At 44.7% G+C, this 25308-nt stretch overlaps 1 protein-coding gene across 4 annotated transcripts in view; it reads right to left on the bottom strand.

Annotated features, from left to right (window-relative positions):
* Window positions 1-25308, bottom strand: part of ZDHHC3 (zinc finger DHHC-type palmitoyltransferase 3) — a 60373-nt gene that overhangs the window by 33327 nt on the left and 1738 nt on the right. For 2 of the 4 annotated variants that reach the window (XM_063661975.1, XM_054479726.2), the window contains 2 exons: window positions 10551-10884; window positions 10012-10109 (listed from right to left, as the gene is read on the bottom strand). In XM_063661975.1, coding sequence (XP_063518045.1) covers window positions 10012-10109; window positions 10551-10860 — 408 coding nt within the window. In that variant the 5' untranslated portion in view covers window positions 10861-10884. Of the gene's footprint in view, window positions 1-10011; window positions 10110-10550; window positions 10885-25308 lie in introns of those variants that run through there. The other 2 variants (XM_054479728.2, XM_063661976.1) reach the window with 1 other exon arrangement.

The following is a 25308-nucleotide window of genomic DNA, read 5'->3' as shown; positions in this document are numbered from 1 at the left end:
GCAGATGCAATAAGGCTACTGAGGCTGAGCACCTAGTGAAAGGCATGGCCACCAGTGCATCAGGAGCTAAAGGGAGGCAGGAGGACTGAAAGAGGGGATCCTAGGAAGGCCAGGAGGATCCTGGTGGATACTAAGAAGGAGAGGAGCACCTGGGAGGAAAATCAGTTCAAGCACGGACCTAGAGGTGGGCCTACAGATCTCCTGTCGTCTGCTCTTCACATGGCTCTTTGCTGGGCCCCAGCCCTTCCCCTGCTAAGCCTCTGCTTCTCCTGCCTCAGTAAGGACCTATTCACTCCTGAGATGGGCAGCACTTGGCTGACCTGTCATTCAGAGCAATGACGTGCTTCCCCACTGAGGATGAGGAGCCAAAGGCTCACAAGGAGCAGAAGACAAGGAGGCAATGAGAAAGTCTGAAGGACCACTTGTCCACATGCAAGCGCACCTCAGTGCTGCAGGCTCAGACTGAGAGTGGGGTGGAAATGAGGTCCTTTATACTCTTTCAACTCTCTAAAGTATTTCATTACTTTTTTTTTTAAGTTAAAAAAGTAGAAAACAATTCTGGTCTGCAAAATGTAGTCAGATGTCAGAAAAGCCTACAACAGAAAGTTTAAAAGCAAACACATTTTGCTGGGCAAGGACCACGTGGTATCTACAATACCAGTTAGAATAGTTTTGGACATTAAATATGCCATAAAAATACACAATTATTGACACAGGAAACATCTATAACAGATTATATATATATAGACACATACATATAAATAAGAAAAAAAAATGTGTGGTGGTACATGTCTGTAATCTTAGCTACTTGGGAGGCTAAGGTTGGAGGACAGCTTGAGGCCAAGAGTTTGAGACCAGCCTGGGCAACATAGTGAGACCCTATGTAGGAGGATCACAGGTACTTTTAATTTTCTTGACTATATTTATTAAATGTTCTATTAGAAACATGTGGCTTTTGCAAAAAGGAAATGATCCATTAAAAACAAGCAAAAAAAAAAAAAAAAAAAACTTGAGGAGCCATCCAAAGTAGGAATATGATCAACTTTCCTGAGGCTTGTAACCAAAATGTCATTATTGTCTCACCTTGAGATATCCAACGGGCCACCAGTGAGGCACTGGTGAAGGGCCAGGGTCTGGAAGGTTTCATGAAGGTGAGGCAGGGCCCAGACCACATGACATAAGTGGATTTCCAAGGGGGCCTGGGAAGGGCACTGGTCCAGGCAGAGGACAGGGTCTCAAGCCCAAAGGGCCTTATTTTTCATTCTCTCTTCTTTTTTTTTGAAACAGGGTCTTGCTCTGTTGCCCAGGCTGGAGTGCAGTAGCATGATCTCGGCTCACTGCAGCTTTGATCTTCCAGGCTCAGTTGATCCTCCCACCTCAGCCTCCCAAGTAGCTGGAACTACCGGCACGAGCCACCATGTCCAACTAATTAAAAAAAATTTTTTTTAGAGACAGGGTCTCACTATGTTGCCCAGGCTGGTCTTGAACTCCTGGACTCAAGCGATCCTCCTGCCTTGGCCTTCTGAAGTGTTGGGATTACAGGGGTGTGAGCCATTGCCCCCAGCTGTGTTCTCTTTCATGTAAAAAGTAATTGAGTTTGGGCAACTGTGTGGATCCTAAAACCAGAAAACCACAACTAGAAGTTACTATCGTGATGTGTATAAGAGAAAAAGTGCAAAGGAACATCCTTTCCCCCAAGGAGATGAAGCAACGAGGCTTGAGTTTTCCTAAATTATGGCCCAGGTGGTTTTTTTGTTTAGTCCCAGTTTTTAAGAAGGTCCCAGCCACCAGAATGTACTGTAAGCCCCAGGGGACCCTGTATAAAAGACTGCAAGAGGAAACCTGTAACCCATAAAAGGGAATCAGAGCTCTTGTTTGGTATTCTCATTACGGCCTATTTATTCCAGACCATGAGTAGAGACATCATTCAGCAGCTCAGCCTTTCTAAACATGTGGCCCCACAATGCGACTCCATTTGCATAAATCTCCCAAAAGGCCCATCTCCATTCAGGCAGGGCCCCACCCATCCAACCACCTGAGCCCACCTCTCAGAGCCAGAGAGCAGCTGGGCCAGCCCCCGAGACTGAGGAGTCTGATGCATACACTTTCCAGTCTCTGCCTCAGGCAACTTTTTGTTTCATTCTTTTTTAAAATGTATATTATGCTCTTTTGGGCTCATCTCCACAGATTTCAGAGCTCTTTGTTATTAGTTCATGGTAAGGAACTTTGTTCTTCACAATCCTGGACAAACAGCAGGAGGTTGAAGGCCTGAGACATTTTTGTCACTGCTGTCATGCTTGCATTATTGAGAAATGCCTATACCCCTACCCCACATTCTTACACACTCCACAGGGATGTCTTGAAGCTTCCACATTGCTGCAAGCCTAGCAGGTCAAAATGCACTGACTTTATCTGTCTCATTTCCAAAGTAATACTTGTTCATGGTTTTAAGAAAGAAAATACAGATGAAAAAGTGGAAAAGGAAAAATTCACTCTGATTTGATCACCCAAGACAAGTACTACCAACATTCTGAAACATATTCTTAAAGTCTTTTCTCTTTGTACTACGGAAAAAACACTTTAAAAAATCTATAGGCTCATAAAAAGCAGATCATAAAGCTTCCAAAATATATATTTGGCCCCACAGTGGAACCAATTTAAATTTGTTTTAAAATAAGTGTGTAGAAGCTGTTAAAGCTTTTCTGCTCTAGTCATGGCAGAACTCCTTCCACATTCTCTGCACAGAGCTCTGAGTTTTCAGTGCAGAAGGAACATAATGGTACTTGTATGTGCACCTGTGTGTATTTAGGGGTGGGGTAGGGTGTGATGTGCCTCCATCAGCCATTCCCCTTAGTAGGTAGCCCAAACTTCTAGTACCTTCCTTGACCCCTGCCCACTTCCTTTTCTATTTTGGAGAAAATTAAGGCTGCTAGGGTTAAATCCTTCTCATATTCCTCATCTCACTGCCTCACTGTCCCTGGACTCACAGGTACCCACTGTCTTGGAAGATGAGGCTCAAGTCAATCCTGGCCCTCAGGGACCCCATACCATTACCTCCAAGCTTTCTCCTTGTGTTCTTAGCAGGCTCTGAGCTCTCCCTGCCCTTTCATAGCTAAGCTGCTTGAAGCCTTGTGCACCTGATGTCTCTGCTGACCTCTCTCTTACTGTTCATGCACCTGTCCCCTCCATACCAGGGAACTGTTCTCACTAGGTCACTGAGCAACTCACTGTGGCCAAATCCAAAAGTCAATTCTTAGCCCTTGTCTTCCTTGGGGTCTCCTCACTGTCCTTCTCCCTGTCTGTGGGGCTGTGCCTCTTCCCTCCTCTTGGAATCCCACCCATCCAGGCTACTGGTATTCCTCAGGGTTCAGGGTTTCACTCCAAGACTCCTTCCTTCCCTGCTCATTCTGCACTCTCTCCTGGACAATCTTCAACTCTACTTCCACCATCACTCAGTGATAATGCTCCAATCACAAGCTCCAACTCAGACCTCTTGAAACTGCAGATCTCTCTATTTGGCTGTCCCAAAGGCACTGTGCACAGCTAAAACGGAACCTGCTGCTTTCTCCCCAAACTGTTCCCTCAAGTCTCCCTTTCCTGGCCCATGGCATATCCATGTACCCTGTCACCTGGGGTAGAAATCCAGTAATCACCACCAATTCCTCTAATCCTCTTCCCCACATCCCATTCACTCTACCAGGTTAATTCTGCCTCAGACTGTGCCTTGAATCCCATGCTCTCCCCTCCAAGCCACCGTCATGCCTTAGTTCAGCCCATCATCATCTGCCCCAGACTATTAGAGCATCTCCCAGGTTTTCCTACCTCTAGTCTGTCCCTCAAATCCTGCAACGCACTTCTATTCTTTCTCCCCACTAATTTCCAGAGTAAACTTTCTTAAACGGAAATCTGATCACATTATTCCCCTGGCCTAAAACCTTCACTGGCTCCCTAGGGACCATGGACCAGAGTCCCAGCTCCTGGGCAGGGCTCTTGAGGCCACCATATCTCAGCCCTGGAATACTAATCCAGTGCCACCTCCCTCCGTAAACAGTCCCTCCCTGTGGTCTATTTGGAGTTTCCCAAAGGCAACATTCTAAGTTTTCCTTTCTACCCTCAGGGGCTCCATTTAAGCACCAACCAAACCCTCACCCACTCCAACTTGCCAGGCACCTCCTTGCTACTAGCACCCAAATTAAAATGCACCCAGGGATCATCTTCTCTGCTACTTCCTCATGGCCCCAGGCCACACCCAAGGCAGAACCCATTACTTAGCCTTTGTGCTACCACAGCTTGTATGTATAGTATGGAACACATCATTTAATTACACACCATCTCTCCTACATTACAGGACATTCCTGGAGGACAAGACAACATCTGTCAACCTGCAGCTCAGCAAACTGCTTAGGGCCTGGCATGAAGAATGTATTCAATAAACTCAAGCTGAATAATGATACATTTATTGAGCACTTACAGGCCAGGCATAGTTCCAAATGCTTTGTGACAAAACTGTATTTTGTTAGTTACTTCTGACAACAAACCTATGAGGTAGAGATTGTGATATTCCCCATTTTAAACATGAGGTAACAAAGGCAGGGGAGTCAAGCATCTTCCCAAGGTAATACAGCTAATAAGTGGCAGAAGTAGGGTTCTGACCCAGACAATCCAAGTCTAGAACCTATGCCACTATCAGAAGACAAACATATCATTACCAGGTATTTCTGTTAAGTGACTTGGAAAAGACTTTATTTTAATTGCCTGATGTCATAACATCATTCTACCACCAACAACTACCTCAGCACACTAGTATTAAGATCAAAACAGGCCTAGGATACTAAGGCTGTTTCAATAAGTATCTAGGATAATATGATAATATAAAAAGAAACAATGGAAAGTAGTGGAGACAGGTTCTAAAGAAATGCCAATAATTTCAAGGACTCAACATTCCATCCATTTCAAGCAACAAGAATGAAAACCTGCTTAAATTGTTTCAGGGCCACGGGATCAAAGCCTGTGCACACCCACCAGTCTGGGTAGAAACTCCCTCTAACAGCTCTCTCAGGAGCATGGTAACCAACCCCAGGCCTGCATCACTGGCCATGTGTCTCCTCCACAGAAAAGTAAAAGGTAGCTAGTTGGTCCCCAAATGGGCTGCTTTCCTCCCTCTGGAGCCAGAAAGCTTTTCCTGTTGGGATTTATAAGTTGCTTGAGGGCAGGGGTGAGAAGTCGCCTGGCATGAGGGAGAATGCAGCACGATACTCCAATGGACCCTCAGGCAAGTCCCCTAACCTGATGCAGTGAATGTGCCAATACTTCTGGGCAAGATGGGCAAGGCCCTTCTCTGGCTGCATCCAGCACCTGGCCTGCTGTTCCTCTTCTATGTTCCCACAGGTCCAACATCATGCTGCCATGCTACCCTTCCAGGAAATACTTGCCACCTGGGCTCTGAACACAGCACATGCTCTGTAAGGCTGCTGAAAGAGACTCCAGAAGGGAATACCAATTGCACGTTTGAAGTGAGCCCCAATATTTCCACTCAATGACTTTTGGCAGCTGAAATGAAAATCAGTGGCTGGTAGTGGTCTGAGATAGTCATGGAGGTCTGTTTACAGCAAGGTGTTCACAGAGTGGGATTCAAGAGGGGTCGGGGTGGGGGAGCAAGCAGACAGATGAATTTTCTTTTCCTTAACAATGTGGTTAAATTGACTATAAATCCAGTCATGCACATCATGATGTTTCAATGACAAGTCCCTCAAGATTATAATACCATGTTTTTACTGTACCATTTCTATGTTTAGATATACAAATATTATCGTGTTACAGTTGCCCACAGTCAGTATTCAGTACAGTAACACGTTGCATGGGTTTGTAGCCTAGGAACAAGAGGCTATTCAATACAGCGTAGGTGTGCAGTAGGCTGTACCACCTAGGTTTGTGTAAGTACAGTCTATGCTGTTTGCACAATGGTCAAATTGCCTAACAACACATTTCTCAGAACTTATCCCCATCAAGTGACACATGACTGTATATTCCTCCTTTTCTCAAGTCTCAGATTTGAAATAACTTATGAAGTTAATAAATGATAAGATCCAAAAAAGGAGGGGCAAAAATATGCTGATCATAAGGGTTTATACAATTACTGTGATTGTGTAACACTTGGCTTTGAGCTTCCTGGCAGCTGGGACAAAAAGAAACAATCTACATCTGTCAGGTTTAAGCATCTTCTGGGAGACAGACATTGTCTCAGAAATAAAGAAGCCCCTCAGGATTCCCGAGGGAGCTCAGAGAATGAGGAATTTGGAAAAGAAAAGGTGGTGAAACCGAGAAATGAGGAAAAGAGAGAGAAGGGTAGTAAGATAAGGGTTTCTGAGTCTAGTTTGTCTTCAAGACGCTGCCTCCTCAGGACACATGGAGCCATTCTAGACTTCTAAACGTCTAGTATTTCCAGAACACAGAAAGCCCCTATGATGACATTACACAACCTCAGAGTGGGCAAGGAGAAGGTGTCAGGAGACCAAACATGAGCCTGACTTGTGCTCCTGCCCACACCCACGCTGCCTCCAGGCCAGCCTGCCTGTCAAGTGAGGCACCTGCCCTGCTCCTCTGTCCATTTGTCCTCCTCCCTCTGTTTAGAGACCTGTCCTTTTTGCCCTGTTTCTCAAACGACTGTCTCACTTCCAAGGGGGCTGTTTACACATCTGTGAGTCATTTCCCACTTCCCTTTTCTTTTCAAGCTCTATGTGGACCTATCTACTGCTACATTGGAGTAAATCACTGATAAATGGTCCAGAAGGCTATGGTGGTTGCAATTGTTCAGATGTTACACTTGGAATAATTATTTCAAAGCTGAAAGTGGTAAAGTAACTGCTTGAGGGAGACCATAAGGTTATATATATATATATTTCTTTTTTTTTAAACTAGTAATGATAACAAACCAAAGTGATACACAATGCATACATTGCTTATAACCTTTGTATATAAACTGTTCTGAAAAAGTATGTGCAACATGAATTCTTGAGATATAAAACATAATCCCATTAGGGAACTCCTTAGAACTCTGCAGTGACCACTTTCTAAAAAAAGACTCCTCTGCAAGATTAATAAGGAACCCCTAACTTACCTGCTTATCACCTGGGCTTCCAACTCTGCTCCTTGGAATCCCAGGGTGCCCCAACAGTGCCTTAGGAGATCCCACTTCTGCAGCCCCACCTCTCTGTTTTGCATAGTGGGTTTTGCATGAGATATCATGTGCTGGGGATGGGGAGAGGCAGGTGGTAGCATGAAGACCCTAAAATAAGGCACATCTATAGAACATACTTTCAGTTGCTTCCCTTACTACTGGTAGATATTTGACAAATTCTTCATTTTTGGGGCCAGTTATTTTTGGGGCTACTAGCAAAATACACCTTTGGGAAGCTAACTGTTGTTTAGGATACAGTCTGTGCCTTTCACTGCTTTGGGATTGGAAGCTGGCAACACACCACAGTGAGAATCATGCTCTCCTGCATCCACTGCAAGGGCCAGCTGGCCAAGGTCCCTGGAAAGGCTGTACGCTTCAATGCGGTGGGTAAAGAACCCATGTATGTGAGGGCAGTGGGAATGCCACGGCAGAAGCCTCCCCTCTCACTGCCCAACATCCAGTTCCCTGTTTTCACATGCCTTCCAGAAACCAATGACCTCCACACACACTCTCTCCAACCCTGATCCTCCATCAGCTCCAGACTGACTATCTACTGCCCATCTAGCATCTCTGCTTGCACATAATATAGTGGCAGTCTGACTAGAACATAAGCCTTGATTTATCCTCCAAAAGCAATAACGGACACCAGTGCTCCCCAAGCTGCTCTAGCTGACTCTGGAAGGTACACTCTCCAATCTCTCTCCATTCTGTCAGTTCTGAACTGCATTCTCAGGCCTGGCCTGAGAGGGAAATGTGAGGGAAACATGGGAGCTCCAAAGCATTCGAATACCCAGGTCCCTGCCCCCAGACCAATTATAGTAGTCTCTGGGGGTGGGGACCAGCCATCAGTACTTTTAAACAGCTCTCCAAGAGATGGTACAGGCAGGATTGAAAACTAGTAGCTTAAAACAGACTCCAAATCCAACAGCTTCTCGCTGGTTTCACTGCTCTCACTTTGGTCCGAGTCACCACCATGTCTTGCCCGGACCACTGCAATACCTCTAGTGCCCCTGCTTCTACTTGTAATGCCTTGAACCTCCATTGCAAGCACAATGCAAATCAGATCACACCCTGTCTCTCTGAAGGCTGCCGGCTGCACTTAGAATAAAATCCAAAGTTCTCATGAGGCCTACCAGGCCCCGCACAATCTGGCCTCTGAGGCCCTCTTCACCTCTTCCAACCACTCTTACCCCCACCTACCATGTTTTGATCACCCTGGTCCTAGTCCTGTTTCTCAGATGTGCTGAGCATGTTTCTGTCTCTGGGCCTTTGAATCTACTCTTTTCTCTACCCTTGGATCTTCGTTTGCCTGGCTTGTAGCTTCGTGTCATTCAGGTCAGCTCAAAAGGCATCACCTCAGAGATGCCTTCTTAGACCACCTTGATCTAAAGTAGTCCCCCTTTGCCCCAGAAAGTCAACAGCACACCATCCTGGTCACTTTGTCTTATTGTCTTTAAAGCACTTACCACTTTCCAAAATACCCTCTTCAATCATGTCCTTCCTACCTGACCCCATCACTACAAAGTGAGCTTCACAAGGGCAGGAATTTGCATCTGTCTTGCTCATAGCTGTAGCCATTGCTCAGAAAGCAATCTCTCACAGAACGGGCACTCAGGACACATGGCCATTCATTTTATTCCCACACCAGTGCCACTCCTCCTTACTACTGCCAGAGTGAGACTTGTAAAATGACAGTTTTGTTTAAGATGTGTTGAAAATCCTTAGGGGCCCTAAACTGCCCCTCATCATCCAACTCCTATCCTCCTCCTTAGGCACCTCACCCATGTCACCAACCTAAATCCATTCTCTTCCTAAGTTCCCACCACTCCTGGTGCCTAGAGGAGCCACGCTCCTGCATTCCTATGTCTCTGTGCAAGCTGCTCCCTCTGCCTCCTTCCTGTCCTCAATGTCCACTGCTTGGACAAGAGCTGGCTTGGGCATCGCTTCCTCTAAGCAGTCACCTCTATAGGTTGATTAATCTCCCCACCCTTGTTCTCCCACAGCAATCCACATTTCTTTCTGCCAAACCTTCATCACACAGGGTTATCGTCACCCGTCTTTTCTAGACAGAGGGCATCTTGAGGGTAAGAACAGTATCTGGGGTTTAGTAGACAGTAAACTATGAAATAAGCAAAGCCATGTTTTTTACTTCTATATCCCCAATAGCAATGGTATCATAAACATTTCTGAATAAATCCTTAACTTATTTTCAGCATGACCATATAGATGCTGCTGGGAAAACTCTTTCATATCCTTGTGTCTGGGGACACTTAGGATTATACCCATATACATGGCTTCCCTCAGGTGAGGTCTGTTCCGCATGCAGTGCTAAATACTAGGCCAACAGGCCCCTGCCTGCTGGTGTGTTTGGTCTCCGTGAGGCATGCGCATGAACAGAGATGCTGTCTGGACCAGTGGCTGACATGTAATTGAGTTGGGAAAGCTGCTTTCCTTTGGGATGGATTAATAATAATCCACCACCTGAACCGGCAGGAAATGGAGCCCTTTGAGACAAGAACTAGCTCAGGCCCATTATCATCATCACTACTGCACTTTCCCTGGGGCTCACAGAAACAAAATCTGTATGGCCAGTGTCACTGGTAGTAGCAGTGCTTTCCCTCTCTTAATTTAAACACACACATCCCACGTACTGAAACAAGCCACAGGAGGTCTTTATCAAATAATGTATTCTCTTGCTTTTCCCATACAAGAAAAGGAACAGAACAGAGGGTTTAATACCAGGGTGCACAAACATTCAATAGCCACGTGCGCAGCTTGGTATATTTAGCTAAGTCATTGAGCAGACCACTACTGCTTTACCCACAGATATTCACCAAGAGGCACTTGCTGCGGCCTGAAACAGGCTTGTCCAGCTTTTCAGGAAAAGATGCACCTCGCCCAAGCAAAGTGAAGGCCATTTCCATGCAGGTTCCTGGAATTGGATGTGGCTTTAATTTCAAGTCCACCTAGTTCCAGCACTGTCTTCACTGGGAAGCCCCATCCTGACCCAACCCTCCAGCATGCTTTCTGCTCTGATCATCTGGCCCCAGTCTTCAAGGTTATCTGTGTCTTTTTAACCAGAGGCCAGGTTTCCCCTAGACCAAACCCCTCCCACAGCAGGCCCAATGAATGTATATATCCATGTACTTATAGTGTCATTTAACCAAGACAGATAGGCTGTGGTACAGGTGTTGACCCCTCTTCCCTAGCCAGAATTCCACAGAACTCTGAACAAGGCAGAGATCTACTTCCTCACCCACCCCTGGCCCTCCTATCCTCCAAATTCCCAAGGTCCAGGGGGAACATGCAGGCTGTGGCCATGCCAGGGCCAGAGGAGGAGAGTGTGGGCTGGTCAAAACAAGCCCAGACATACTCACGGGGTCCGTCAGCATGGCCCGGCAGTGGGAGGCCAGGGCCAAGAAGGCCAGCAGGTTGAACACAATTCCGTTGATGATGCTATACACGTAGTCTCGAGATGGAATCAGCATGACAAAGAGGACCACAAACTCCGCATAGAGGACCAGAAACCAGGTAACGATGGCACAGGCGATGCCACAGCCGTCACGGATAAACCACATGGTTCCCACAGGACCAGGGTAGGGGGGTGGGACACACTTCTCTGGCTGGAGGTATTCTGGTTTCCGCTCAATGTCTCGGAAGTGGTGGGTAGGGATAAGCATCATAAGCTATTCTGTCCATACTGGCATCTGAAAGAGAGAGGAAAGAATCCAGAAACTTGGTGTTGTCTTGTCATCAAGGAGGTTTGACAAAATTACTCCCAAAGTAAGTTGTGATTACCTATCTGCAACCCCTATGTGCAAAGTCACCTAATCACCTTGTTCATTTAAAACATGAGTTATCTTCCCTGATTCTGAGAGTCAATTTAGCCTTCTTGAAACAGGGCCTTCACATGACAGATAATAAAAAGGGAGCCTCTAAAGGGTAAATGCCTTGCTCAAGGTCAGCCAGAGCAGAAGCAGGCGACACAGCCTGCCAATTTATGTTTTTTTTTTTTTTTTTTTTTTTTTGAGACCAGGTGGGGTCTCACTCTGTCACTCAGGCTGGAGTGCAGTAGCACCATCTTAGGTCAATGCAGCCCCGACCTCCCACCTTGGGCTCAAGTGATCCTCCCACCTCAACCTCCCAAGTACCTAGAACTACAGGCATGCACCACCACACCTGGCTAATTTTTATATTTTTTTGTAGAGATGGGGTTTTGCCATGTTGCCCAGGCTGATCTCAAACTCTTGAGCTCAAGTTATCCACCCACCTCGGCCTCCCAAGGTGCTGGGATTACAGGCGTGTGCCATGGCACCCAGCCCAGCCTGGCAATTTAGAGGTGGCACTAAAACCTAGGTCTCCTTGGTTGTTAGAGATCTACTGGGTAGACAGTGCCTCAATAGATATGTTCAAATTTTGACTTAAATGGCAAGGAGAGGCAGAGAGAAGGGGAGAGAGTTCAAAGATGTTTTCCTACCACCTGGCTGAGGGGTGCTTCATGTGCCTTTGTTTCCTCACCTGTAAAAACACCTACATTCCAGCCCTGGCCACCTCCTCCCAGGATTGCCGGTATGAAGGTTGAGGGAACTGGTGAAGGAGCTTGTGATGAATGATACAGATCATAACACTCTGTACACCTCACAGGTTATGCACATGTATTTTCTCTAGGAAACACATCCATTCCTTCTGAAACAAGTGCTGAGCAAAGCACCCTTTCTCTCTAGAAGCTGCAATTCAAGTCTCTGGAGACAGCAATGAAATAACCAAGAATCAATGACTAATATCTATCCACAGCATGTGCTGCAAGACACAGAAAGCATAGATTTCCCTTCTCGTCTTCTTTATCTTACCCTCTTTGGCCTGTTGCATCACCAACCAGGTTTCTCAGTTAGAAACTGTGATGGCTCAAGCTCCTCACCAGATGTAGGTGCCATGGAAAAGCCACCCATAGCACAGGCTACAACACAGGCAAGAAATATCTCTGTCTTTTGAGAACTCAGCTACACAGCAGAAGAAATCACTCAAAAGCAGTACTGACCATGCGTGCTTCCTGAAGACTATGGCTCTGAAGGGCAAAGGCAGGCTTTTGGTATTGTTATGAACAGTTAAGGACATGTCCAAAAAGCTAGGAGGGCAGACCAGTAACTACTATTCAAAATGACAGACATTCTAGAGTCAAAAGTTGCACAGCCTAATAATGAAGAATGAGGACAGGGCCACTCCTCCCAGGGTGGCAGAGAACTAATGGCTGTAAGGCAGCTAAATGTGCTGTTACGTATTTGCCCAAAGGAATATCGACTCAACAAATACGGTCACTATCACTGTGTTAGGGAACAAGAAGTCACGACACATAGAGATAGAATAACCATCTCGGCAGGGCGCAGTGGCTCACGTCAGTAATCCCAGCACTTTGGGAGGCCAAGGCAGGTGGATCACGAGGTCAGGAGATTGAGACCATCCTGGCTAACACGGTGAAACCCCATCTCTAGTGAAAATACAAAAAATTAGCCGGGCGTGGTGGCAGGTGCCTGTAGTCCCAGCTACTCGGGAGGCTGAGGCAGGAGAATGGCGTGAACCCGGGAGGTGGAGCGTGCAGTGAGCCGAGATCACGCCACTGCACTCCAGCCTGGGCAACAGTGTGAGACTCTGTCTTAAAATAAATAAATAAATAACCATTTCAAGTAGAGTAAAAGTCTTGGTTCCTGGTGGTCCATCAACCAAAATTTTCTAACAGAGTAATCCTGTGCTCTCCAGAGGACAGTGGCAATGTAGTCCTGCCAGAGACAACCTAAATGCATTAAAAGATGCAGGCCCACCTTCTGAAGCACCAAACAGGACAGTAGAAGATCGGAGATCAGGGATGTCTGGGACCTGACCTGTGCCCAGCAAATTCTAAAATTACAAACTCTGTTCAAGGAAAACCAAAGAAAAGCTGACATCGCACAATGATTCAAAAACTGATTGAAGCTCTACATTTTGACAACCTCCAGTTGCAAGCATTCTTTTGGTTTTTCCTCCTGCCATACAGATTTATATTTATTATCACCTGTGTTCTCACAACCACTATTTAAGCTCAAAAACAATGTTTTGTTGGACAACAGCCATGTCATTTGATTATAAATTGTCTCTGGCTGCTTTTGTATTACAATGGCAAGAGTTGAATAGCTGTAACCCACAAGCCCTAGACATTTACTCTCCGGCTCTTTATAGAAAAGTTTGCTGATGCCTGGTTCCAAGCAGTTGTTGGCTATCAAATAAATAACAGATCCTGCTTCCCTGGCAGAACAGCTTGGTGTGATGGAGATCGTCAGTTACAACTCACTGTCCCATCCACATCTGTGACGGCAAAACCTCTTGTCATCTGCAGCCTGCGGGCCACTTCCCCATAACCTGTATACTCTATCAAACTGTTTTTTATCATAAATGGTATGGTTTTCATAAATGGATAATCACTGAAAATAAATTTTAGAGCAATTCTCCTTAGATACTTCCAGTGATTAAATTATATTCACAGAATATTCAGAGTGGTTGCATTCTAGCCTTTGACAATTCCTCATTCTTGATTGTATTTATGACAATGATTTGATTAAACAAGAGTTTCATTTCATGTGCATGGTTTTGTTGAGGAATAAGCCCTTCCACATAAGTAACTTCCCAGATAAATGTGACTTGTTTCCAAGCAGAAACACACTTTAACCATTTGGACGGTTAAGATGGAAATCTTAAAACAGAAAGGGAGAGAGAAGGAAGGAAGGAAGGAAGGAAGGGGAGGGGAGGGGTATTATAGCTGTTTGTGCCTTAAGCACAATAAACAACCATTTCTTCTGGAATGATTTATTTAGAGTTATTACCAGGAACATCACCTACTGGAGTGTGTTAGGTAATGATGTCCTCAAGGCTACTGAAATTCACTGGGTCTCGGCTTCACATCAACTGGCTTGCTCAGACTGTTATAATTGCCATTCTGGCATCTCTGTATACGATCCTTTGTCTTCCTCCTCCATTCCTGCCTACTCATTTCTGTGTCTACGATCCTTTGTCTTCCTCCTCCATTCCTGCCTACTCATTTCTGTGTCTACGGTCACCAATCATCCCCACATATTCTCTATTTACTACTGCTAATTGGCTGTGGGCTAGAAAAGCAAATAAACTAACTCTTGTTAGATTTATTTGCAAAAGGGTAGTCATCTTGGGTAATAGGCCTTCAGGGAACAACTGCTAAGCTCTTCACCATATAGTCCTTGAGGGGAGGCCCTCCCTTATTAGCCCAGTGTCTGACACAGAGTAGCCACTTAATACATGTGTTGATTAAATGAATGCATGAGCTTTGTGATCCCAGGCCCACCTCTTAGAGGCACTGTCTGCTTAGTTTCAGGACTGTGACCATATTCTGCATGGTGGAGAGTGTGTCAAGTAGGACCATGAGGTAAGTGGACTGACTCTTACTCAAGTAACCAGAATGTTCCATCCTCAAACAACGTGGGACCAAAGAGTGTACAGAGGAGCTCTGTTTTCCCATGACCCTCACTGGTGAGCGAGAACCTGTGATCTAGAAAAGGACCAAGCCAAAGGTGTACCTGGCAGGGCCAGACACCAAGTCCTGACCTGAAGGGCACATTCCACATTTAGAGTTTCAAAATATCCCAATCGAAACCAAGAAAGGCATACTGCTATAAAAAGGTTGCTTAACCCCCAGACCTCCCAAAAGCAACAAAAGTAGCTTTCAAGAAAGGATTTGTTCCTTAAATTAGCCAACTGAAAATCTGGGAAATAGGACAAAAAAAAAACCAAAAAAAAAAACCCACGATGAAACAAACTGTATATGTTCCCTTTATCCTGCACCTAACAAAAACAAAAAAGGCAAATATGGACCCCCTTTTCCTTTTCTATTTTGAATTAGAGAAACTCCAATCTTTAGGGTTGAGCAGTAGACCTTTGCCAAGGACCCACCTCCCTACAAGCTCCTTACTTCCAAGGAGCTGGGCAGAACTGGTTGCTCAGGCCTCTGGGACAGGGCCCCGAAGATGGGCCCTAAACCCCAAACCACCCCTGCCAGCACATGCTCTCAGAGGGGCAGCCTCCTCTAGTTCCCCCTCCCTGTCTCCTTCACCCCGGCCCCTTGCCCTATTTGGTCTCTAAAAACTCCTCTCTTTATTCAGTTCAACTCAAAAAGACATTCATGGAGCAGCCACTAAATGCAAGGAGCTGTGCAGGGGGCTCACACATGAGTGGTGATGTGGACAATAATGTGTGTGTGCTGCCCTGCTCAGGCCCTGCCAGTTCCCTCCCCCAGCTCCCAACCTAATAACACTAGTCTTATTTGCTTTTTTTCTACTAACCTGCAAGTCTCATTTTATTTAGCTCTGTAGCCTAGTGTTTGGTATATGTGCTCAAATCAATAGTTCCTGAGTGACTGGTCACATATATCAAACAGACACACCCACAATAATGCTAACACATAGGTGACTAATGAATAGCACAAAAAAGGGACAAACAGTACCGGAAAAACCCGAACACCAAAAGCAACAAAAACCCCAACAACCATAAGTGAAATAAATAGACTTTTTCATGGCAAGGACTTCTGAAGGGGTGGGCTCTGAGCAGCGCCCGGAGCCAAGTGAAACATACTACTTACAAAAAGGCAAGGGGGGTCGGGTGGGCCTGGCAGGAAAATTGGTGGTACTAGTGGGGAAGGGGAGGGGCAGGATGACCAGGGCTGTGTGCGTGTCTGTGGACACATGCAGGCTTTGTAGGAAAGAGAGGAGGTGATTGGAGATGAGGCTTTACAGGTAGGAGAAAGCTGTGTTTTAGAAAGCCTCTAAATTTCATAATGAGATGGGATTTCATCCTGAAAGGTACTGATGAGCCCTAAAGTTTCTGCGGAAAGTTGTGCGGGAATAGTATTCATGCTGTGGCAAGGCCACTCTAGAAGTGACAGGCAAGACAGATGAGAGGTCTGAGTCCAGAGGCCGACAAGTCCAGGGAGGCACAAGGGCAACAGGCCTGAGTCTCATTTTGGTGGTATTAGGTTTTCTGTTCCTCTAAGTGGCTAATAGTTTTCCAAGGAAGATCTAGAACAATGATCATTTTGTAACTTGAATTATAGTAATCTATATTGAAGTTTTTTGGCTAAGGGTTTTATAGCATTAAAAAGAGTTGGCGCCTCCATATATTAGTATTCCATGTTCAAAGTAATTATTGTTTTCACCTGATAGAAGAGTTCACTGAAGCCCAGAAAGGCAAAGGAACTAAGCCTGGGGAGGGGCAGGGGTAAGGAAGTCACAGGAGAAACGGATCCACAGGCCCAGAGGTGTTCTGGAACTCCCTAGTGCCAGCAATCCTGATAAGAGGTGGTGTCAAAATGATGACCTGAGCTCTGTGGGGGGCAGTGTGTGGGAAGTCAAAGAAAATCAGCTAGTATTCCTTCATAGAGTTCTAGAAACCAAAACCAAGAAATGCCTGAAATTAGTGCTATTCTAAAAGCAACAACAAAAACTGCTGTGGTCCAGAAAATTGCCTCCAGATCCATACATAACACACGTGCTTCATTATACCTAACCATACGTGTGCTCTTCTGTTAACCCACACTGACAGACACAAATATATTCAGTGAAGTGGAGTCTGGGGCTCCATGAGCCCCAGGGACTGGGTTGCTGGGTCAGCCTTGAGGTATACCACTTATGCCTCAGTCCCCATGCTGTCTCTCCATGGTAGGCAGCTCAAAGGGTTTGAACATGGTGGTGCTAATGCCAAGCTCTCAGGCCCCATCCCACTGTGGCACTTCATCGGGTTGGCCAGGATGAACTGGCCTGGCCAAGTGTTGACTGCTAGTGATGGGCAGAATCCAGTTACATCATTTGTTGAGTGAGGGGCAAATCCCTACAAATCTTTATCATGTGGCAAAAAAACCCAAAACAAAACCCTGACCCACGGTCCATGCTATATGGACAGGGTCAAAGCATGATTGTCACATAAAAGTTCTCTACTGAATGTATTAGAGTCCCAAAATGCCACTGTTCTCAGTCCAGCAAGTGTCCCAAGGACCCCCATCCTCTCAGATTGCCAACAAGTCCTATTCACCTGCTTTTATAAGACAAGATCCTACACTAAAGTCATGGAGTAGTTCAGCCAGATCTAAAACCAAATCTTTGGAAGCACCTCAAAGTACTTTGTGAGGATTACTTTTCTAAAACACCGCATCCACCCACATTCTCACATCCACATGAACATTCATGCACTCGTGAACAGCATACATCTTGAGATGGTATAAAGTAGCATCAACAAAGGGCAATTAACTCAACCATTGGAGCCTGTATGAAATAGCTGTATACAGACTGGTTTAACAAACTCGAAATCAGGTGCAATGATCTCCCCTTGGCTTAGAGATAAGGATTATCTATACACTTAAAACAAAAATTGAGGGATTAAACTTTCTGGCTCCCTACAAGTAGGAACTATAAAATTGAAACTCAATTTCATCAGCCTCTTAGCAGATGTCATGAACATCAGCAAAATAGTAGAAACTCTAAAATAGGATGCTTTTGGCTTAAGCCAAAATTTGTTTCAAGTGAATATGTGACATTTTAATAAATCTAGTATTATGCTAGACTGCTGTTGAGGGCTGGTCTGGTATCCTCTTGAACTTGTCCTAAACACTGAATTCCCACCTAAACTAATTCTTACCACAGTTAAATAGTTCAGTCTACCCTTAAACAATCACTTAAAATGTCCACTGAAAGAGGGTAGCATCTTTTCTGATATGTCTATAACTCTCAGCTGAAATTCACTCTATCAATATAACATTAACCCTCTATGGTTTAAATCGTAGTCTTAAAAACGTGGTGTTTGTTTCTTTTAGAACTTCTCATATTTTAGAGGGATAGTCTTAAAGTATTCACAAGCCAGCCCTGCAACCTCAAAGATCAAATAGATGATCTTTGCCTTAGAAGCTTTAGAAACAAAATTGGTCAAGTAGAAAATTAATTCACCTGCACTACAATTACCTTTATTTGTGTAAGGATCCAAAAGGATTGTAAATTTTATGCCCACTTTTTAGATGAGTCTCAGAAAAACAAAGAATGAACCATGAATCACTATATTTGAAATATTTCATTAAAAAATAGGATGAGTCACTAAACTTTTTCAAAAAGGTAAGGGTGTGGTATGAAGCCTAACAGAAGAAAGGTGCCTTATCTTCTGCAGCACACCCTGCTAGACAAGGAAAGTGTCCAGACAGGCAGAGTGAGCTGGCCTGTTTTATAAGATCTTTACTACCAACAAGTCTACACTGTTTCTCTCTCTACAGCAGGGGCTGTCTCCCTCTGCCTGCCTTTTGTCTCTGTCTTACTCAGCCTTCAACAAAAAACAAATGGAAAAAAAAAAGTAAAATATTGTACCTCCAAGCCAAACCTCACACATACTACAGTTCATTGAGGAAACCAGGAAGTGGTCGGTAAACTGAAATTTCCTTCTTGCTTCATAACTGACCACCTTCTTACAAAACCCATTCATACACACACTAAGACTCCTACCAATGTCCTTCATTTCAGAAAACAGTCTGGGATTTGGATAGCTCATGGAGGCTAACAGTTCCTCTACTTACTATTTTATTACAATTGGCTATTTTACCAACTCCTGGCTTTACTAATCTACTAAAAAAAATATGCACCTGAACCAGATGTAGTAGTTCACATCTGCAATCCCAACCCTTTGGGAGGCTGAGGCAAGAGGATCACTGGAGCCCAGGAGTTAGAGACCAGCCTGGCCAACACAGTGAGACCTTGTTTCTATAATTTTTTTTTTTAATTGGGGAAAAAAAAGACACACTCATGTATAGTGTGACATAATAAATGTTACAAACATTGGAGATCTGCAGAAGACACCACTTATTTGGGTAACATGGTCTACTTTCCCTTTTCACGGGTGTCATTTATACATTGCAATGAACAGAAAAATTGAGACAACTTTAAAACAAGACCACTTGTAAGAGTAACTGGTTAAAAAAAATCAGAATTTTAGAGCTGGGAGAAATATTAAAGACCATGTGGTAGATTTTAGTCAAATTTTCCTGTTTTACAATGTGAAAATTTAAGTCCTTTTGACATTTTGTCGAAAACTTATGTTTTAGGCAAAACATGCAGTACTGGCTACAGCAATGGAGATGGGCATCAACATTAACTGAATGCCTATTATGCTTCAGGACTACGCAAAGCAGCTCGTTTTAATTCTTACAGCAACCCAGCATGGCAGCTTTTATTTGCCATTGCAGAGATGGAAAAAGTAAGGCTCAGAGGGGTTGGGGAATATTCCCAAGGTCGCATGGAGTGAGGTGGTGGTGGAGCCAGGACTCAAAACGGCTCTGCTTGCTGTCACAGACTGCACTTTTTAGCACAGCACATGGATTTTTTTTTTCCACCCAAAGTTGGAATGAGAGAAATGCACAAGCAGGAAATAGGAGTTGTACTTCCTGCTCCCTTACACACATTTGAGGGACCTGAGGAGAAGTTACTTCAACTTAGCTTTAGCATCTTCCTCTCTAAAGTGAGGGGGATGGACTAGGATCTCTAATCTCTGACTCTTAAAAACAAAACAAAACAAACAAACAAAAACACTCAAGAAAGGCACTCTAAGCAGACTTCCCTTTCACTAGCTTCTGGGCACCCATAATACCTATTCTTTAAAAACAGGTCTGGGCATGGTGGCTCCCGCCTGTAAGGACACTTTGGGAGACCCATGCAGACAGATGGCTTGAGCCCAGGAGTTCGAGACTAGCCTGGGCAATATAGCGAGACCTCATTTCTACAAAAATCTTAAACAATTAGCCGAGCATGGTGGTGTGTGCTTATAGTCCCAGCTACTTGGGAAGCTGAGATGGGAGGATCGCCTGAGCCCAGAAGGTTGAGGCTGCAGTGAGATAAGATTGCACCACTGCACTCCAGCTTGGGTGACAGAGTGTGACCCTGTCAAACAAACTAATGAATAAATAAAAATTGAGCATTCCTTCTTCTATGAGCCCCTTCTGGCACCTGTCTCATTAATGGAGCATGACACTCATTGGGTTACCTCACAGACTTGAGCCCTCAAAAACATAGCTGCTTGTAAAGAGACTGTGAGAACTACCCGCCCTGCTTCCAAATTGCGGTCCACTCTGTTTTACAGATGAGTAAGGAAGTGAAGCTCAAGGAGTCAGTGGGTCTTCACACGGAGGTGGCTAACTTGTTTTCTAGGTCTAATGGATGGTAACTACTACAATCTGTTTAATTGCTACGCTGCCATCTCCCTGCATTAACTCCTCCTTGCAGGAAGTTTGTAAGCCAGCAGGAGCATCTTCATAAAGGCAACAATAAATGACTGCTCCAGCTACCCAATGAACACTTGTCGATGATGGTGATACTCTCATAGTTTGTGAACCCCTTGTAATCCAGTGCATGACCTCATTTGACGATGAACTGTCTTCTGGCCTCTGTGAGGGTAGGCTCCAGTTTTGCTTGATTGTTGCCAAAGTGTGGGATATGCTGAATGTAGGGTGGGGCCCTGATTCTTTCCTGACCCTCACTTAAGGTGTCACCCCTGCCTCCATCAGGGCACTGGGCTGCCTGCTACACATGCCTCTTCCTGTTTGATTCTCACATCTACTCTATTTTGCAGGTATAAATGCCCACTTCCCAATCCCGCTTTTAGAAACGAGAAAACTGAAGCATGCCTACATTCATACTTCCAGGAAGTGGTGGAGACAGGATATACTCCCAAAGTCTGCTCTTGCCCCAGGGCTTGCTTTTCACTACTTACTACAACAATTAAATTTTGTCTAATAACAGAAAATAAAAGGGGGAGGAGTATTGATGTTTCCATCAGTGACCTTGGGTTACTTACGGTTGGGCTATCTTGTCCACACATGGTTATGCAGAGGTGGCATTATCGGGTGGGCTGCATGCAGTGGTGCTCACAGGCCACAGGCCTGAACATAAGCATTTTGGGCTCTAAGGTGGGGCCCTGGCTGAATACCAGCCAACATTTAGAATACTGATTCTGCCCTAACCTAGGAGGCAGGAAGGTCGTGAAGCCTCAGCCAGAAGAGTCACCCTAGGATTGAATCACTAAAATCTGCTTTGGCTGGGAAATACTTCCTGTGGTGCCAAGTAACAGAATGCTGCTTTTTGTGAGAAAAAGCGCCTCCCCCCATGCTAGGCAGAGACCTATCAGCAAAGGTTCCCACCTGAGGATGTTGAGAATGACACCTGGGCCCACATTGTGTCATGTGCAGCCACACAGCCACTGTGACATCACTTAGGCTAGGCCAGAGCTTGGGTGTTTTTAGGGACTAAAAGCAAAAGTGCTTAGAGAAATCCGAAAGACTAGCTAGGGAAGGGAGAGAACCAGTTATTGCAACTGTACTAGGTACTAGGGCTCAAAAACGGGAGCCATTTGACTTTCAGGAATCTGCTGGTATCACTTATTCCAGGCACTGTAAGTGGCAATGCAAGAGCAGAGCCCTGGGAGGAACCTGGGACCACAGAAAGAAGGCTGCAATGGGCTGTGAGAAAGAGAACACAGCCCCTGCTTACCTGGTGAGGGGTTCTCCAGCCATTCACTAGAGGGCTTTGGAAATAGATGGGAGGCTAGTGCTAAAGGGAATGAAGACTGAGCTTGGAATCAAGAGGCCAGAGTTTACTCCCAATCCTGCCACTCGCTAACCTCACGATCTCAGGCAAGACAGTTACCATTCTGGGCCTCAGTTTCCTCATTTGATAAAACAAAGGGGGAGATCACGCTGATTGCTAGAGCCCCTTGCAGGGCTGAGATTCTATGAGTCCTCTGTTCTCAGGAGCAAATTCAACGTTTTCTTTGTTAATATCTTGGATTTTACATTTTTTTACCAAAAGCTTCCCTTAACCTCTTTTCCCGATTTGCTAATATTCAAAAAGAAGCCCACTAGTAACTATCTCTCTTAGCAATTTCCTGAGCATGTTTAGTTTTTTCAATCAAGTACAGCATAAAATTACGACTTCCTTTTGTTCATTTAATTTTTTTTCAGGGTGGAAAAAGCATTAGCAAAATATATCAAGTATAACGAAGTGGTAAATGAAAGAAGTCTTAAAAACCCCAAGTTAAACATGGCCATTTTTCAATATTCAAATATTTGCATATCCAGGATCCATTCTGAGTTTTAAAACCTGGCAAGATACTCACTTGAGGGCAAAATGAGACTTAGGTTAACTGACTTGTTCAAAGTCATAAAGCAAGTTAATAGCAAAGCCCAAATCTTTGGACTAAGATGCCCGGAAGTCCTACCACCATAGATTGTTATCTTCCTAAACAACCTGTCTTTCTAGATTCTCTGCTACTATTTCTTGGTTTAGAAACATATACTTCACATACTGAAGACTTTACTGCAACAGGACTGTGGCCAGAACTGTACTTGTCCCATTAGGCTCACCTTGCTAAGGTAAGAAAGTGATCTCACTTAAAGGCATTCCATCTCCACTGACCTTGAAGAGGAAATACATATTCATATCTTGCCAAGAGTTCAAGTGCCAAGTCAATACATACTACGAAGGCTATGGTTTGGAGAAGACTATGAAATGATGACATTTCCCATGCATTCCAAATGTATTAGGATGTATGACTGAATTAAGTGGGACATGCACCTGAAGCCTTCTCACCTTCACACTTGACAGCCATGAATGAACTGGCCATTTGTCTCTGGAAATCTGCTTCCGAGGAGGAAAGCAAATGATTTTTTAAAATGCAAAACAGGAAGGAACTAAAGGCAGCATGGCATGAGCCTCATTTATTCCCCTAGCAGGTCAACATTGAGATATCACCCTTCCACTTCTACTTGAGACTTTGTTACTTTCCATGGCTATCAGGTTGTGTGTGTTTAAATATTTCTACATTTGGTAAGCAGGATCTGTGACCCCCTTTTCTCAAATATGCCCTAATGATACATAGGAAACATGCTGTCACTCTCCCAAAATGAAACACACGTGAAGACCGTATAACTTTTCCTCTAATTAAGAGTAAGCTTTACCCATATATTACTAGCAATTTTTCTATCACTGTAATCCCAAGTTACAATGTCTAGAAGACAGATGAAGACCTGCTGGCCAGACTATGACAGTATTCTTTACAGATATTCTTCATTTCTATCATTATTTTATTACTTATTTTATTATTTTTTAGCGATGGGGTCTATGTTGCCCAGGCTGGACTCAAACTCTGGGGCTTAAGGGATCCTCCCACCTCATTCTTTTAAGACAAGGTACAGGCAGGACAAATGCAAAGTGTTTAAAGGAAACAGATCTATAGAGAAAACGGTAACTCACTTTGTACATTTCAAGGGTGCTGGGCTAATGGTGAAAATGCAAAGGAAAAGGCCTAAAACGTGGCCATGTCTGCTTAGGACTGGGAACAGAAGGTTTCCTACCGGGCTTTTAAGGCTCTCTGCGGCTGGGCATGGTGGCTCATGCCCGTAATCACAGCACTTTGGGAGGCCGAGGCAGGCAGATCTCTTGAGGCCAGGAGTTCGAGATCAGCTTGACCAACATGGCCAAACCCAGTCTCTACCAAAAATACAAAAATTAGCCGGGAGTGGTGGCACACACTTGTAATCCCAGCTACTCGGGAGGCTGAGGCACAAGAATCGCTTGAACCCAGGAGGCAGAGGTTGCGGTGAGCAGAGATCGTGCCACCGCACTCCAGCCTAGACAACAGAGCGAGACTCTGTCTCCAAAAAAGCTCTCTGCAACATCAGCACCACAGACTCAGCACTGCCCTGAAGCTCTTTTGTAACTGGCTTTTATTGGTTTAATTAACCAAGGCTGAGTGGGACAGAGTTACTCCATCTCTGTCATGTTATTGTTGCCGGCTTGTGGCTAGCAGCAGCTCTTTACCTTTTGTATTTGATACCTGACCTGCACAATTAGCACCTTATTATAGGCTGGCCTCTCTTCTAATTGCCACATGTCTCAATTGAGCACTTTATTTTATTGTCTTGTTCATGCAGTAGTTGGAGGTCCTAGGCTCCCCCACTATAATAAATTCTAAACTACTTTTAGGCAGGTGCTGTGTTTTGAGTTTATCTCTTCATGCCCATAAGAACACTAGGGACTCACAGGCATGCAAACACACTGTCTGGAGTTTCTAGATATCTGAGTATGGCATATGGTTGGAATCTGGGTCTCCATGCATGCTACTCAACCCTAGTATCAGATCTATCAGCCATCTTTGCCATTGAGGGCTCTCTCCTTAGCTACTTGGAGTTAAGCTCTTATTCTGCTCATATATAACCTTTTGCCTTGTTTAAAATATTGGGCTGCAACAGACACAGCAACGTCCCGTCAGCACCACATTCCATGTTCCTCTAGAAAAATGATTCAAGGAATATGAGTTTATGCTTGAACAGACTTCTTGCTTTTGGAATTAAGATTAACTATATAGTTCATAGGACCGTTACCAATGCCATAACAAAATTGGGACTTCCTTCACCAAATAATCTGGTGAATGTAATAAAACCTGGGGGGAGGCTGTGTAAGGTGATGGTTAGGGGTATGGGCAGGAGAGCTAGACTGCCTGGTCTCAAGTCCTGGTTCTGCCATTTACCAATGATGTAACCTGTGACCCTGGTTAAGGCATTTAACCTCTCTGTACCTCACTTCCCAATCTGTAAAATAGGGATAAAAATACTTGCATCATAGGGCTGTTGCAAGGATTGAATCAGTTATTTTTAATTTTTATTTTTTTTTGAGATGGAGTTTCGCTCTTGTTGCCCAGGCTGGAGTGCAATGGCATGATCTCAGCTCACTGAAACCTCTGCCTCCTGGGTTCAAGCGATTCTCCTGCCTCAGCCTCCCGAGTAGCTGGGATTACAGGCATGCGCCACCATGCCCGGCTGATTTTGTATTTTTAGTAAAGATGGGGTTTCTCCATGTTGGTCAGGCTGGTCTCAAACTCCCAACCTCAGGTGATCCACTCGCCTCAGCCTCCCAAAGTGCTGGGATTACAGGTGTCAGCCACCACACCTAGCCTGGTTAATCTTTATAAAGTGCTTAGAACAATGCTTGGCATACAATAAGCACTATGTAAATTAGTGTTGAAAATTAAGAGTATAAGGTTTTAGAATACACAAACCT

The sequence above is a fragment of the Pongo pygmaeus genome, chromosome 2 (assembly GCF_028885625.2).
Source record: "Pongo pygmaeus isolate AG05252 chromosome 2, NHGRI_mPonPyg2-v2.0_pri, whole genome shotgun sequence".
Lineage (NCBI taxonomy): Eukaryota > Metazoa > Chordata > Mammalia > Primates > Hominidae > Pongo > Pongo pygmaeus.
Note: the sequence above shows the minus strand (reverse complement) of the source record. Positions and strands in the feature narration are given on the sequence as shown.